This window comes from Talaromyces stipitatus, genomic scaffold, assembly GCF_000003125.1.
Source record: "Talaromyces stipitatus ATCC 10500 scf_1105507295523 genomic scaffold, whole genome shotgun sequence".
Classification (NCBI taxonomy): domain Eukaryota; kingdom Fungi; phylum Ascomycota; class Eurotiomycetes; order Eurotiales; family Trichocomaceae; genus Talaromyces; species Talaromyces stipitatus.
The window spans coordinates 100,534-113,844 of NW_002990113.1; the positions used below are offsets into that span (position 1 = coordinate 100,534).

A 13,311-nucleotide genomic window follows, 5' to 3' on the forward strand; every position below is an offset into this window, starting at 1 on the left:
GCGTGGCATCGCTGACCTAGCCTAGTGTTGAGTCCAATTCGATTATTATTGCTGCTTGCATCCCCTCGTGCATACCTCTAATTGAGACGTTATGCTGCAAAAGAAGGGCAAAGAGCTTTCGTGGCAAACAGGAGATAACGCCACCATCGAGGAGCAGGACCTCGCAGAAACCGAATAATGCAGTGGATAATCAACTGTCGTTGTCTGAGATTCGAAGAACCGATGAAATTTTTATCTTCATCGAGTAGAAATTTGGCTGAGGGAACGATGCTATTAGTAGGAAGTAGGTACATTGGATAAATGTAGATAAGTCAGGGCAGGATAAATACCAGATTTTCAATGGTGTCTACCCCCCGTAGACTTCAAATGCTAGTTTCCGCTGTAATTACGAATGATCATCCGAAACATCTAAGATCTTTTACGCTTCATGCCTTTTTCGATGGAGAGTTATCTTGGGGTGACCTCTAAAGTCGTTAAACTGTCTTGCGTTAGAGCAGGGGCGCTGAATCTGAAAAAAGGACATCATTATGATATTGTCGGCACCGAAAGACGTCGAAGAATAGATGTAGTGAATAATCAAAAAGCACAAATGAAGGATGGCAAGATGAGATCAGAGCAAAGCATATTTTAATTGACTTTTGCTACCTAACTATCTAAGGAAACGAAGAAGTGATCAACGGTGCAGTTATTCAAGAGACAGTTTTCTTAACGTTCATTCCTCTTTGTTGACCATCGCAGACATTCTGGTCATCATTTCATTCATTTGGGTCATGATATTGGCGGTCATCTTTTGCATTTCAGCCATGATCCTGGTTTCCATATCATCCTTCATGGACTTGATCTCTTTCACCTCCTGCCGAATCTGATCAATTTCCTTTCTCAGTGCTGCGTTCTCCACATTCGAACTCTGTAGAGTGCTTGTATCGTCGTCTTTCAAGGCTACTCTAAAGGACGGCTTCTGACCCCGTTCTTTCCAGTAGTCATCAAAGCGATGACCCGCTTCGTCACCGTAGAATTTGGTCCAAGCGGACCGAGTGAACACTTCATACCATTCGGCATTGATGTTCGGATCACGAATACCGATGACACAGTGTTCTGGAGGCATGGTCCTACCCGTGGGTGTTCGTGGTGCCTTCCGAACTGCACCGAGAAACAAGAGATTATCAACCCCCGTTTTCTTTGTCAGCTCCAACAGGTCAGAGAAGTATTTGCGTGAGTATGTGATGCCATGGCGGCGCTGTCCATAGTACTCCCCTATCTTGAGCTTGCTTTCCTTCCCGTCTTTGAAATAGCCATCGATCGCACTCTGGCCGACCTCTTTACCGGTTTTCATGGAGTATTCACCATCATTCCAGACCAGAAAATTGTACCGTGGCGGTCTTTTCTCCTTTTTTGCCTCTTCACCGTTGCCATCGTCTTTTGGCTTCTGTGCAAAATATTCATTATAGCGAAGTATTTTTCCCCCGTCAAGTGTCGATCCTGGGGAGACAGACACACCAATCTTGGTAGACACACTCCTGGAGCCCATCAGCTCAGACAGAAATGAGCTGGAGACAGGTCTTTTTGCTTCGGGTAAGGGCTGATTTTCGTCACCATCATCGCTGCCGTCTTCCATGAGGTCATCCTCCTCCCCCCCCTCGTACTCCTTTATGGCATCCAACAGTACTGTACGTGGTCAGCGAGAGACAGATGACACTCATGTCAATATTTGTATACTCTGCATAGCCTTTTCTGCTTCGGGTTCTTTGTTCCATTCTGGGCTCAGGAGCCATTTCCAACTTGCTACCTTCACTTCTCGGTCCTCGTCACTCGTGGCTTCCAACAAGTCCACGAGCCCCATGTCCGGGTTCTTGAGGGCCCTGTTAATGGCATTTTTGGACGAGGCAACCGTCTTCGAAAGAGAAATCTCTGCCTGCTCGACCTCTGTGGATAATCAGCCATGGTCCTTTGCCGTTCCACATCACATACTTTGAAGTGCTTTCTTGGCCTCCTCCGAGGTTTCCTTGTTGAGTACCTCTTTCAGAGCTGGTACTCGAGATTGGAAGGCCTCAGTAGTCCGAACACCTAGAATGCCAAAGTCAGTGTCACTGTCCTCGATGCTTTTAATCAGAGCTGAGATTCGTTCGGCTCGTGTTTTAGCATTGTTCTTTTTTGAAGGTAGCTGTGGCGGCTCTGGTGTGCTTTCAGGCGTAAAAAGCCCGGTAGAGATCGCTTTGCCATCTTTAGTCTTCTCTTTGTAGGCGTCTACAAGTGCCTGAGGAATTTCAACAGATTGAACAAGCGCCATTTTGATTATTGGTGATGCTGTCTTGATGGCAGTAGAGACAGAGACAAAATTTCAATTGTAGACAAGGGGAAGGGGGCCTTTTTATATGAATTCCAGTCACGTCAAAGACAGCCTTTGACCAGTGCGCTGGACTGCCACGTACACAATGCATCCGAACGGTTACAATTGCTGCTGGAGTTCTGTTCGCCAGCGTAGAAGAGCAGCATGTCTCATCTCTTGCTCATGTTCTCTTTCGATATCCGCCAATATCACGTAGCGAAAGTATGCGGTCAGTGTCGCAGACACAACCATCACCACGACGGTTAGAATCACGGTCAGAAGCGCCATGATAGACCAGTCCCCGTCTTGCGCGGAATAGATATTAACCAGTGTGGTCAGAAACCCGGCCAGTGAATTGACGATCGTAGGTCTATGGGGCCATTAGCCGGACGCCTAAATTAGGATGGGCTACTGACCGGAATAACTGAGAGAGCCAAATGTAGTTGTACCGCCACCTCCACGCGAGCCATACCAATACAGCCGCTCCGAAGACAAAACAGATGCAGGCAATCGCTAACAGTGGCGGGTTTTTAACCATCTGAACGATTCTGGCTGACGTGCCGTTCAGCAAATTTGATCGTTGAAGCGAAGTAAACGTGCCGGGAATCACCAAGTAACCGGCTAGAAGAATCCACTGTGAGACCGCTGCTAAAGTCTTGTGACTGAGTGGGATTCTTCGATCACATTCTTCGAGCATGATCATGTATCGGGTTCGAACCACGATTTGGGTGTCTGCTCTGGGCGTGGAGGCATGCAAATGCAGGATCGGCGCCATGTTTGAAAGTGGTCAGTAAAGTTCTTCTACAACCAAGACGTGTATGCCAATATATACAGAAAACGTTCCATTTCTTGTTTACGAAACATCTAACACCAAACGGGAACGGTTACAAGACGGGAACGTGTGCCCACAATGGACACCAGAATCGGTTGCCCTTCATCTTTAAAGACACGGTCTGTTCTTGGACATCGGTACTTTGAACCCGCATGGCTTCTGACACCGGCTTATCGCTCCTATTCGAGCGGATGGAGCTGAACGCCATTGAACCTGAACAGTCCGCTGCTGTTCTCCCTGGGCAAAATCTACGAAAAATTGCTCTTCAAATTGGCGCGTTGGAACGAAAGAACCGAGATCTGTCCAATACCAACCGCAGATTATTCATGTTACTTCAAAACTACCACAAACAAAGACGGTCGTAAAGATTTGTACCTGGCCGTCGCTCCTTCTACCAAATACAAGCTTCGCTCCTCTTAGGTACTTACCCATTCGATTTGATGTGCGTCTTTGTAACATTATCTTACTACTGATTTTAACGTTTTGCAGAGATGCTCAGCGATCTGCCCGGAGTGATGATCCCGGTTACTTCCATTGAGACTTTGATCGCATCACCCCAACCTCAGCAACTTTAATGGGCAATTACTAGCATCCACCGATATATCTTTGCTGGCTATTACGGTTATCTCCTCATTGAGTATTGCAATGCCAAGTTTTCATTCGATGCTAAGGTGGCCTTGCTCGTCTACCGGGTCGACGCCGTGTTATCTACTATCATGTTAGGGTTGGGATCTTGTGATGTTGATTCGATTGTATACTATAGAGCAACATGAAAGTGGATGAAGAACGCCATTACTCCAATCCCACTCTTTGGTAATGACAATGTGATTTTCACCATTTCTAACTCAGATTGCCTGTTCCGTAGGGCTTTTTTCTAGATGGGTAGAATTTTAGAAATACGACCAAAAGCTACGCTTCCACTCCCACGGCTGGAACTCCAACTCTAGCAAGTCCACCGGTTGATGTTTTCGAGCCATTCTACGGAAAACGTCACGAACTCCCGCTTTTGCAGATACTACATACTGTCAGCTATCCATCGATTGAATTGGGACCCGGTCGTACCTGTTATCAGCATATCGCCCACCTGCTTTTGCAGTTCCTCTCGCAATTCCTCTCGCCAATCGACATCCCCTCCCCAAATTTTGATCAACTCGTGTTGACCAACGTCATGCGGATCTTGAGATGGCCGTAGAGAGGGATTGAATATGCGTACCCGAAAATGCTCATACATTATTTAGCAAATACGCCACACCATTTCGCGGGCCACTTACATATCCACTGTCCTGGGAGACAAGCTCTTGTAGCCAATCTTGCACATCATCGTAATCCGCTACGGAGATTTCAGTGCCACACACCAAGTAGCATATAGTCCTTGAACTGACCTTCCAAATCCATCTGCCATATCAGGACAATTTTCTGAGTCCGTACGACTCCGCGCCGATAGCCCTCCAAGAGTTGTTTGATGTAAGGGATCTGAGCCCCAACTCCAATCCCTGTTGCAACCATAAAGATATGACCGTAGTCTGATATGGGAGTGCCTAGTGCTCGATCTGGCCCGTATGGACCATCTATCCAGGCCCTATGGCGAGTGCTAGGCAACATCTTTAGCTTGTTGGTGAATCCTGAGCGCGGTTTCACGAGCAGCGTGAATGATTCTAACTTCCCCAACTCATTATTGTCCCACCACGTAATCACAAAAGGGTGCATTTGAAAGACGGACATCAGTCCCGCACTGGGGATACTGAGATTGACCCTCTCTCCTGCTCGAACTGTCCATGGGCGAGCCGGAAACACGATGACCTCTAAATTATTTCCCTGGTGATTGATCAAACATTCTGCACGTCTGGCAAATGCCAGATTCCGAACTGCTATTCGTAAGATCTGAATCAAGAATGTGAGGGCATACGCGGCAGCGGCACCGGCGATGCACCAAGTGGATAGTGCTGACTTGTTGTAAGTGTGCCTCCAAGTTGCAAATACTAGACCCAAAGCACAGGCACGATGTGATTGCGAAAAAAACTCGTAGACACGTGCCTTAAAGACGGATGATAACATGAGCGAAGCAAAAATGATTGATGCCTGTCGGTTATTATTTTTAGCAGAGCCTTATCGAATGCGAGCAAGAACATACAGATATTCCATACACGACAGTGCCATCGTGAACATGCACTGGTGCCGACGCTACCTCATAAACTCCGTGGGCGAGGCCTTGAAGAAATGCCATGGTTCCCAACAATCGGTGAACGCTATGAAACAAATCAAGAGACACCCCAAAAAGATGAGCACCGACCTCATGACTGCACACCATAAGAGGAACAACGTTTGCAAGACAAAGCTTAGCCGCCCGGGAACTGGCTTCGGCGAGAGTCGAAACATAGATCACGTTACTTGCTACAGTGCCACCGAGGTATATCGCCAGCAGAGCGATCCGAGACCAGTCCTTGGGAAGAACGCCCGAGAGACGGCTGCGTGGTCGTGGAAGGCTGAGACGGTGCACCAGATGCTTAAGTCTGGGGTACAGATAATGAAAAACGGTGTGGGACAGGCGAAATGTAAGAAGGAAGATGACAATGCACCCAACAGTCAATGAATATGCTTGGCTAATGTCAATGTCCCCCAGAGGTGCCATTCTTGAAAACTAAATACATGCAAACGAGCAGATAATTTCAGCGAGAAGCCCATGTGTCAAGGTGACACTGAAACCTTTTAAGTAAGATTGCACCAGAAGTTAGGTAGGTGGCTCAGGGACGACGATGTCCCAGAGATTATTCTCTTCTGTGACATCCTCCAAATCAGTGCCGTCCGTAGAGTAGTCCATATCCAAATCATCTGCGGAGTCTTCCATGTCAAGTTCGGAGCCGATGTGACTTCTGTGAGGTAGAGCGGTGGTCTGGCCGTAAATCTTCTCGAGATCCTCTATGGTGAGTCTTTCAACAGTGAATGCATTTCCCTATGACGATGTTAGTATCGTTGGAGACAACCTTTAATTGGAGTCATACGAGAATTTCCTCTGCAGGTAGATGATAGTTGCCTGCAGTGACCACGGTGGCCTCTGTGCCATTCACCATCAAGACGTGAAATTCCACATGGCAGAAAGTGAAGAATTCCCAGAGTTTCTTCAACACTGTCCGTTTTCTTTTTTCATACTTTGTGCGAACTCTGCGATCGTGGATGTGAAGGACCATCGTGCGCAAAGAATGATCTGTTCGTTTGAAGGAAACAAATAATCAAAGATAGAGGAGCCTCAAGACAAAATATACCGTATGAATTTAGCGCACGCAAACCCTTTTCCGTCTGTGTTCCGCAGTGAGGTTGGAATTTCGTCTCCGGCGCCTACCACGAAAAGGCAACCGACTGGGATCACATGCAGGACATGGTTTCCGAACAGGACATCCATGATCAGCTTTTCCAAACGGGGAATCTAGTTGTTGTCGATTGACCAACTTGGTAGGGGTGGATGGAAATGAATTGATCCTCCATTTACCATATCGACCAGATTTGATGTAGACCTGAATACACTGGGCGGGGTCGTGACAGCGTAACGAAACAGGCCAACAGAACCGGTTGCAAGACGGGCAGATGTCCCTTTCAACACGAATCGGTCCAAGACAGTGGGAATCAGTTACAAACTCAAGTGGATCCGGAATCAACTGCTGCAGCGCCGCCAGAAGTGGACCAACTGGTCCCTTGCACCGAATGGTTCCATGACACCAAAATGGAACATGGTGGAGTTGGGGGACCGAGTCGAGTTCGAAAAAGAAGCGCGCCGTAATCAAATCCACAGTAGCCTCCTTTGCCATACGTGCGCTTCCGGGATGGCGTATAACCAGATTGCGGTAATGGTCCATCATCGCAACATTATCCAATGCTGACGAAGTTTCTTCTAAAGGCACATTCAGACGACGAAAATTTCCTGCGATTGAGTCATCCAGTTGGCTCTTCATCTCGCGCCATTTGCTTTCCCCATCCAAAGAGGTCATCCAGGCGTTGAAAGCGCGACGGAGAAATCCGTCGACAATCGAATTTCGGAAGTGAGGCAAACCGTCATCGGCCGACAGTGGGGGACTACCTGTGCCCAACGATAGCAATCTCGCTGGCTCGCGAGAGCCTGGCCAGATGGTTCGACTAGCGCGGCGAGCGATTCCTCCGGCAAAGTTGTCAGTCAAACCTCCATCTTGGAAAGTACCCGCTGGGAGATCAATTGGAGGGAACATGCTGGAACAGATTAGCCTCCTTTGCAATCTTTCACGGTGAGAACTTACAAAGGCGCTGCGGCAGTTGCTCGGGCCCTGTTCCCGGCCTCAGTATGATTTCATTATATCGTTAGCGGAAAAGAACTCACGCTTGCCATACTTGAAGCTCATGTTGAATATTCGTAGGCCGAATGAGTTGGTAGCCTGAACCGTTAGCGAGTGGGAGAGTGGGAGCAAAGACAACCTTACCGCAGTCCTCAGATGTGCCATTGACAGCATTGAAATTGCCCATCATCACCGTCTCGGTTTTCGCCCCGATACTAGTTGCCACCACTCCAAACTTCGCTCCGGACTTTATGGATCCGGATGAATCGCGGCAGTAGTTACGAAGTAGAAACTGATTTCCATAAAGTTGTTGCAGGATCGCATCAAAGACCAAACCGTCATAGCAGCTATCATGTCTCCACCATGAGTACCATTGGCGCATGCGCCCTAGCATAGATGGAGGCAACCACGGGAAAGCAGGACGGCGGCGCTTCTCAAACAAACATAGAGCAAGGCGATTGAAGATTGCTGCGCACTCTTGAATCGGTAGACCCAAAGCCCGAAGACCTAAATCAGTTAAGCCACCGGAGCTAGTGCTCACATCCAAGTCGAACACGTCTTGGAGGCGACATTCGCCCAGGTATTCTTGAATGAGGATCAGGAACTCAATAGGTATCACCCCTCGAACACCTCCTCCGTCAATGGCCAGTATACTAGGGCCCATGGTGGGGGGCAGGACGTCGATAGTCATCGAGATGGTATCGCAACAAAGAAGACACTGGTCCAACGAGAACTGATATTCAGTATCCACTGAGGCGCTACCAAATTTCTGCGCGCAAAGATCACACAGCGCATGATCACACGGCGGGAAATGCTGTGCCGCCTGGACCAGACAATAAAGGCATATGCGATTGGATTTTATCGCCGAGTAATGTCCAGTTTTGGCAGTCATCAATTGTTTCCGTCGGTTAAGTGAAGTGTAGGTAGCAAGATGAGAAAACTCGGTAGCCATCTCAGACTCCATCACGGCGACTAGGGTCTTTGGTGGGGAAGGTTTCGTGGCTAGAATCATAGGGCGATACAAAGTCTGGAACACTAGTCTTGGATCCATCACTGGTTTCAAATAGTGAGTTTGCGCGTGCAAAAGAGAACAAATAAAAACTCACACGGCATCTCCGGTGAATAATGATCCATAATTAGAGCGGATGCGATAAAGCGAGCAGTATCCAAATCAGGTAGCTCCGCCTCGATGCACTTTTGATAGATTTCATTGATGCTACGTCCCACGTCTGCTGGTATACCTTGTGTCCGAGACGCACGAACAAAGTCGTAGGTATAACTGTGGGTCGTCGCCAAGCATGCCATTGCTGACTGGAGAAAGCCCTTCAGCTGCACCCCAGACAACTGTCCGATGACATGCTTGCGTAGCTTACGTACCTCTTGTGAGCGGGTCTCTAATAAAGTCTTGAGCGTGTCACGGGTGGACTCTATAGAAAAGACGCTGACAGCGGAAAACGCCTCGGAACGCAGCGCAGAACCAGCAGTAGCGGACCACGCAGAGCACGATCTGCCTGTAACAATGATCAGGTGGGGACGAGCCTCAAGCGGCAGGCCATCAACTGCGCAGTGCTTTGTAAGAGCAGCGAGATCGACCCCGGTTGGGAGATCCTCGGCAAACATGCAAATAACATCGGCAAAAAGGAAAAGTACCCTAGAATACAACCCGTGAACGACATGCGTGGGAGCGCCTACATTGTAGTCAAGATCGTAACGCCGGTCTCCCCTCGCGAGACTAGAGTTGGGTAGAACGGAAGCATTCCACGGATCGCCATCGGCAAAAAGAATGGGTGAATCACTAGCTGCAGTTGCTTCGTCACCTCGCAATCGAATGGTACCTGCATCAGCTCGAGTAAAAGCGTTGGCTGGGAATAGATCGTGCAAGTGCTTATTTTTTTGGGCAGAGCCCAAAAAGACCCATAATTGAGGATATTGCTTGGTTGGATTTGGCAACCCCTGCACTAAGTATTTCAGACAAGCGCTCTCGAGAATGGTGTATCTACCTGCACCAACAGTGGCAACGTCCAACCAGCGGCCGCTTCGAATGCGTCGCATGTTGTTTATTACGATTTAATGATATGAAAGTCGACGCTGGGAACAATTCTTTTATAGTGCGAATTTTGATTTGCACCAAGTTTTAGATCACGTTCGTACCACCGTCTCTACACTAACACCAAGATTGAAACAGGGACTCGTCATGTGTAGACTTTACGAATGAAATCCAAATGGAATTAATCTTGCGCTAATGTAATCAATTGCGTTTACATGCAAAGTGTCCGAACTTGTCAGAACACGTATACACAAGGAAATAATCACAGTTCCTGAGACCAAACTTTCACACTGCCCTACTCCGACGGATTCGGTGGTTGTTCCTTTGGCGATTTGACGCAACTGTGTTTTCGTTCTCGCCCCGCATATACTTCATTGCATTGACGGCCTTGTCCAAAGTCTCCTTCATGTCGCTAGCCCAGACCTGCAGATTTTCAACCTTTCCAGACAACTGTGTATGCTGCAAATCTCTGGTCTTATCCTTAGCGTAGATCTCGGGAAATTTGGACTGTAGGCCCTCAATGTTCTTGGACATTTCGCTAAGTTTGGCTTGTAGAATCTTTAGCGTACGCCTGGATGGCAATTCCCTAATTCTGTTGTTCATTCGAAGGTTGCCTTTGCGATATTTGCTAGTAATGGTTGAGCTTCTCGGTTTCCAGTTGAAAGACGCTCAGCTTACTATAAACTTTCTTCGAGAGACCTGACACGTTCCTCTAGGAGTTTGTTTTCAGTCTCACTTTCATCAGATAGCTCTTCCTCCTGGCTATCGTCGGGATCTATCCCTGCTGTCTGAGGCGGTGCTCTTCCAACCTTTGGCGCAACCCACGGCGCTCCTGTTGTTGCTTGAGATGCTTGGTTTTGGAGATTTGGACTGGGTTCGTTGGTTATACCCGCAGGCATATAATCGTTGTCAAAGTTATATGCATTAAGCCACTCATCCATTTCGTTTGCCATTTTGAAGGTGATTTGTAGTTAAATCGAGAAGTAAGGAGGAAGGTATTGTACTGCTTAGATATTATTTTTAAAAACGAACACAAAACCTCGTACAAAGATCTACCGTCCACTGTGATCTGATTGGACCGCGAGACACTTCATTAGGATCCGTGGACATCATGATTGGGCCATCTTCCACGCGGACCGTTCCGTAACCTTGGTTACCCCCTGTCAATTGAATTTTAGTCAGGTTACATTCAATTTATACTGTTCGATTCGATCCGGTCACATTGACTCAAAACGGTTCAGTCACAGTTGATTCAGAACGGTTCGGTCACAGCTGATTCAGAACGATTTGGTCAAACTTGATTCAGAACGATTCGGTCAAACTTTGCTTCAGAACGTTCCGGTCACAGCTGATTCAGAACGTTCCGGTCAAGCTTGATTCAGAACGATTTGGTCAAACTTTGCTTCAGAACGTTCCGGTTACAGCTGATTCAGAACGGCTCAGTCACACGCGACCGAGGATGATTCAGTCACGCTCGACTCTCACTAATTCAGGGCGACTCACTTGACCTCCTCATAAAGCTTGCGCTGTAGCCTCTGAGTAGACACAGCCAAAGCGGGATAATCACCTACGATACAGTCACTATGACCGTGAGTATACCTTCATATGGTAAATTCTAAGACTAATACCTTGGAAAGGACGCAGAGGACGTGAACTCCTCAGAAGAGACTAATCATTCTCACGGAAATATTACTCGTCTGTTATCACGTGCAAGCAAAGCCGAAGGAGAGCTTGCTCTACTACATCAACAATCAATAAAGGAGCAAGCTGAGAGACAGAGACTGGAACACCTTCTCAATGGATTGCAGAGAAAATATCGCGCACTTCAGGAAGCAATGACTATGGCTGAGTCCCAGTATGCAGCTCAAAACCGTGCAATTGAACTACTCGGGCAACGATTGCGATTTCGGATGAAACAACTTAGAGGTGTTATGTGTGTGTTGACGGAGGAGTCATGGGTTGAAGAGGAGTTCGAGATTGCATCCAGTTAGGCTCCGTTTTGTATATAAAAAGTGTGTATCTTAGAGGGAGGAATTATTTGTGTTCCTCTGCATTTAGTTTGCCTGGTACGAATGCATGATTCCTTGCAGTGGAATTAATCGAAAAGACAAAATTGCCTCACATCCGTCTGCATATCGTAGACATATCGTAGAATTAGTCTCTTTGACTGACCGGCTGGCCAACTAGCCAACGTTACAATTGACCAAGGAAGGTTTTCTCGAAGGGGTAAGCGAAGGGATGAGACGTCAACTTGACGGGTGGACCGAAGATACAGCGGATTTCTTCGCCCATCCATCAAGGGACAGAAGGATACGATATCGGGTAAAATTAGTTGAAAGAGATCTCGCTAGGGTACCAAGCTTCTAACAAATTGCCAAAATAACTTCCTATTCAAGGCAATACACTTATGCGCTAGTGTCCTACAACGCTATTTTCTGAACGAAAAATTAATTTCTCTATGATGCAAATTTTCTAATTTTTTTGAAGGACCTAACAATACTAGTGCCATCCTGAACCATGGGACGCCAAATGTTGGGTTAAGAGGAACAGGTCATGCCTTCTATTACGCTCTGATTGGCTAGGGTACACCATTCCTTTACCCACAACGCTATAATCACAAAAACGCCAATCACCATCAATATCCCAAGTGCATTCAGGGTCGTAGTCTATTCACACAGTGGCAACTCTTGGAAAATATGTTGAAGCATGATCCGGTACGGAGAATTCGTGTCACTGAGCTACTTGGCACTGGTGAGAGTGAGCACGGCAGAAGTATATGTGAGTAGATCTTACCATGAAAAAGCCAATATAGCCATCCCACCATAAAGAGCACTATCACACAGCTCGATTGAGCCATAATGTAAAGACTTCGCATGGTGATTCCCGAATGCATTCTGACTGGAAACTTGATTGTTGTTACCAATGTGTTTGAGATCATAAGGAAGGACTGTTCGTTGGAAAGTGAGACGAGAAACGGAACGAAGCTGTCTCGTAGAATATATATGATTGAGATGCAACGCAGCAGCAATGTGTGGGGGTCGGAACGCGTGCACCTCGGTCTACATCAAATTCTAGGTCCACAACTTACTGTACCCTGTTCGAAGGACCTGACTCTAGAAAGCTGGGTCTTATATAATCAGCAGAGCCCTCAGCCAGAGGAAGTCTGGTGTTTTACTAATGTATAGGAAGGAGTAATGGATTCATACCAGGTACATAATTGCTCCTTCATTCCAAATTCCATGCACACTGACTATGCTCGAGCTCGCTATTTCCCTGGCAAACCACCTGGTGACTCTGAAACAGCTGGACGCTGAAAAACTTCGTGACACCATTGACCAGGCTCAAATGATGGTTCCGCTGGACGTTCATATATATCGCTTGCATCGAGACATCTGCATTAGTCTAAGTGATGCTTCTGCCCACAAGAGTATGTCTTTTGGAAGTCATTCAGAAGGTATGACTCCGGCAATGTATTTTGGATCAGATGACTGAGACCGGTGGAACAGGAGATGAAGATTGCTGTCAAGTATCATTGAGTGCAATCGGTGACTCCATGGCTGAGGTGCTAGATCCCGCTGAGTAGGAATTTTCTGGCAACGTGATTTTCTGAATTCCCCAGTCTGCCTTGGTTAAGTATCTCAGGTGGATGTAACCCGTCTGGGAACGCGATTGATAGATTACCAGTTTTGATTTCGGTTCTGTATATTCTTTTATGCTATCGCGAATAAGACCCCTTTTTGGTTCTACCTGGTGAAGCAGAACCTATTCAAATCATTATTCTATGTACTTTGGAGATACTGCTTGCTTT

General features: G+C 47.1%; 8 protein-coding genes across 8 annotated transcripts; 2 read left to right on the top strand and 6 right to left on the bottom strand.

Moving 5' to 3' along the window:
* Nucleotides 1-712: 712 nt before the first annotated feature.
* Nucleotides 713-2,287, bottom strand: TSTA_060040 (uncharacterized protein; the record flags this gene model as incomplete). Its single annotated transcript, XM_002339852.1, has 3 exons — nucleotides 713-1,665; nucleotides 1,717-1,923; nucleotides 1,969-2,287. 3 exons carry the CDS (start codon nucleotides 2,285-2,287, stop codon nucleotides 713-715), a joined length of 1,479 nt encoding a protein of 492 aa, XP_002339893.1.
* A 159-nt stretch (nucleotides 2,288-2,446) lies between these two features.
* TSTA_060050 (uncharacterized protein) lies at nucleotides 2,447-3,101 on the bottom strand (the record flags this gene model as incomplete). Its single annotated transcript, XM_002339853.1, has 2 exons — nucleotides 2,447-2,696; nucleotides 2,743-3,101. 2 exons carry the CDS (start codon nucleotides 3,099-3,101, stop codon nucleotides 2,447-2,449), a joined length of 609 nt encoding a protein of 202 aa, XP_002339894.1.
* A 1,280-nt stretch (nucleotides 3,102-4,381) lies between these two features.
* On the bottom strand, nucleotides 4,382-5,787 carry TSTA_060060 (uncharacterized protein; the record flags this gene model as incomplete). Its single annotated transcript, XM_002339854.1, has 3 exons — nucleotides 4,382-4,488; nucleotides 4,541-5,237; nucleotides 5,290-5,787. 3 exons carry the CDS (start codon nucleotides 5,785-5,787, stop codon nucleotides 4,382-4,384), a joined length of 1,302 nt encoding a protein of 433 aa, XP_002339895.1.
* A 99-nt stretch (nucleotides 5,788-5,886) lies between these two features.
* On the bottom strand, nucleotides 5,887-6,343 carry TSTA_060070 (uncharacterized protein; the record flags this gene model as incomplete). Its single annotated transcript, XM_002339855.1, has 2 exons — nucleotides 5,887-6,108; nucleotides 6,158-6,343. 2 exons carry the CDS (start codon nucleotides 6,341-6,343, stop codon nucleotides 5,887-5,889), a joined length of 408 nt encoding a protein of 135 aa, XP_002339896.1.
* A 15-nt stretch (nucleotides 6,344-6,358) lies between these two features.
* On the bottom strand, nucleotides 6,359-9,508 carry TSTA_060080 (Patatin-like serine hydrolase, putative; the record flags this gene model as incomplete). Its single annotated transcript, XM_002339856.1, has 5 exons — nucleotides 6,359-7,373; nucleotides 7,421-7,447; nucleotides 7,501-7,555; nucleotides 7,601-8,509; nucleotides 8,563-9,508. The coding sequence occupies 5 exons, from the start codon at nucleotides 9,506-9,508 to the stop codon at nucleotides 6,428-6,430; spliced, it is 2,883 nt and encodes a 960-aa protein (XP_002339897.1). The 3' UTR covers nucleotides 6,359-6,427.
* A 185-nt stretch (nucleotides 9,509-9,693) lies between these two features.
* TSTA_060090 (uncharacterized protein) lies at nucleotides 9,694-10,456 on the bottom strand (the record flags this gene model as incomplete). Its single annotated transcript, XM_002339857.1, has 2 exons — nucleotides 9,694-10,131; nucleotides 10,182-10,456. 2 exons carry the CDS (start codon nucleotides 10,454-10,456, stop codon nucleotides 9,789-9,791), a joined length of 618 nt encoding a protein of 205 aa, XP_002339898.1. The 3' UTR covers nucleotides 9,694-9,788.
* Nucleotides 10,457-10,860: 404 nt separating this feature from the next.
* TSTA_060100 (uncharacterized protein) lies at nucleotides 10,861-11,494 on the top strand (the record flags this gene model as incomplete). The annotated part of the gene is made up of 2 exons (XM_002339858.1): nucleotides 10,861-11,092; nucleotides 11,141-11,494. Exons 1-2 carry the CDS (start codon nucleotides 11,087-11,089, stop codon nucleotides 11,492-11,494), a joined length of 360 nt encoding a protein of 119 aa, XP_002339899.1. The 5' UTR covers nucleotides 10,861-11,086.
* A 1,261-nt stretch (nucleotides 11,495-12,755) lies between these two features.
* Nucleotides 12,756-13,086, top strand: TSTA_060110 (uncharacterized protein; the record flags this gene model as incomplete). Its single annotated transcript, XM_002339859.1, has 2 exons — nucleotides 12,756-12,930; nucleotides 13,010-13,086. 2 exons carry the CDS (start codon nucleotides 12,756-12,758, stop codon nucleotides 13,084-13,086), a joined length of 252 nt encoding a protein of 83 aa, XP_002339900.1.
* Nucleotides 13,087-13,311: the final 225 nt, after the last annotated feature.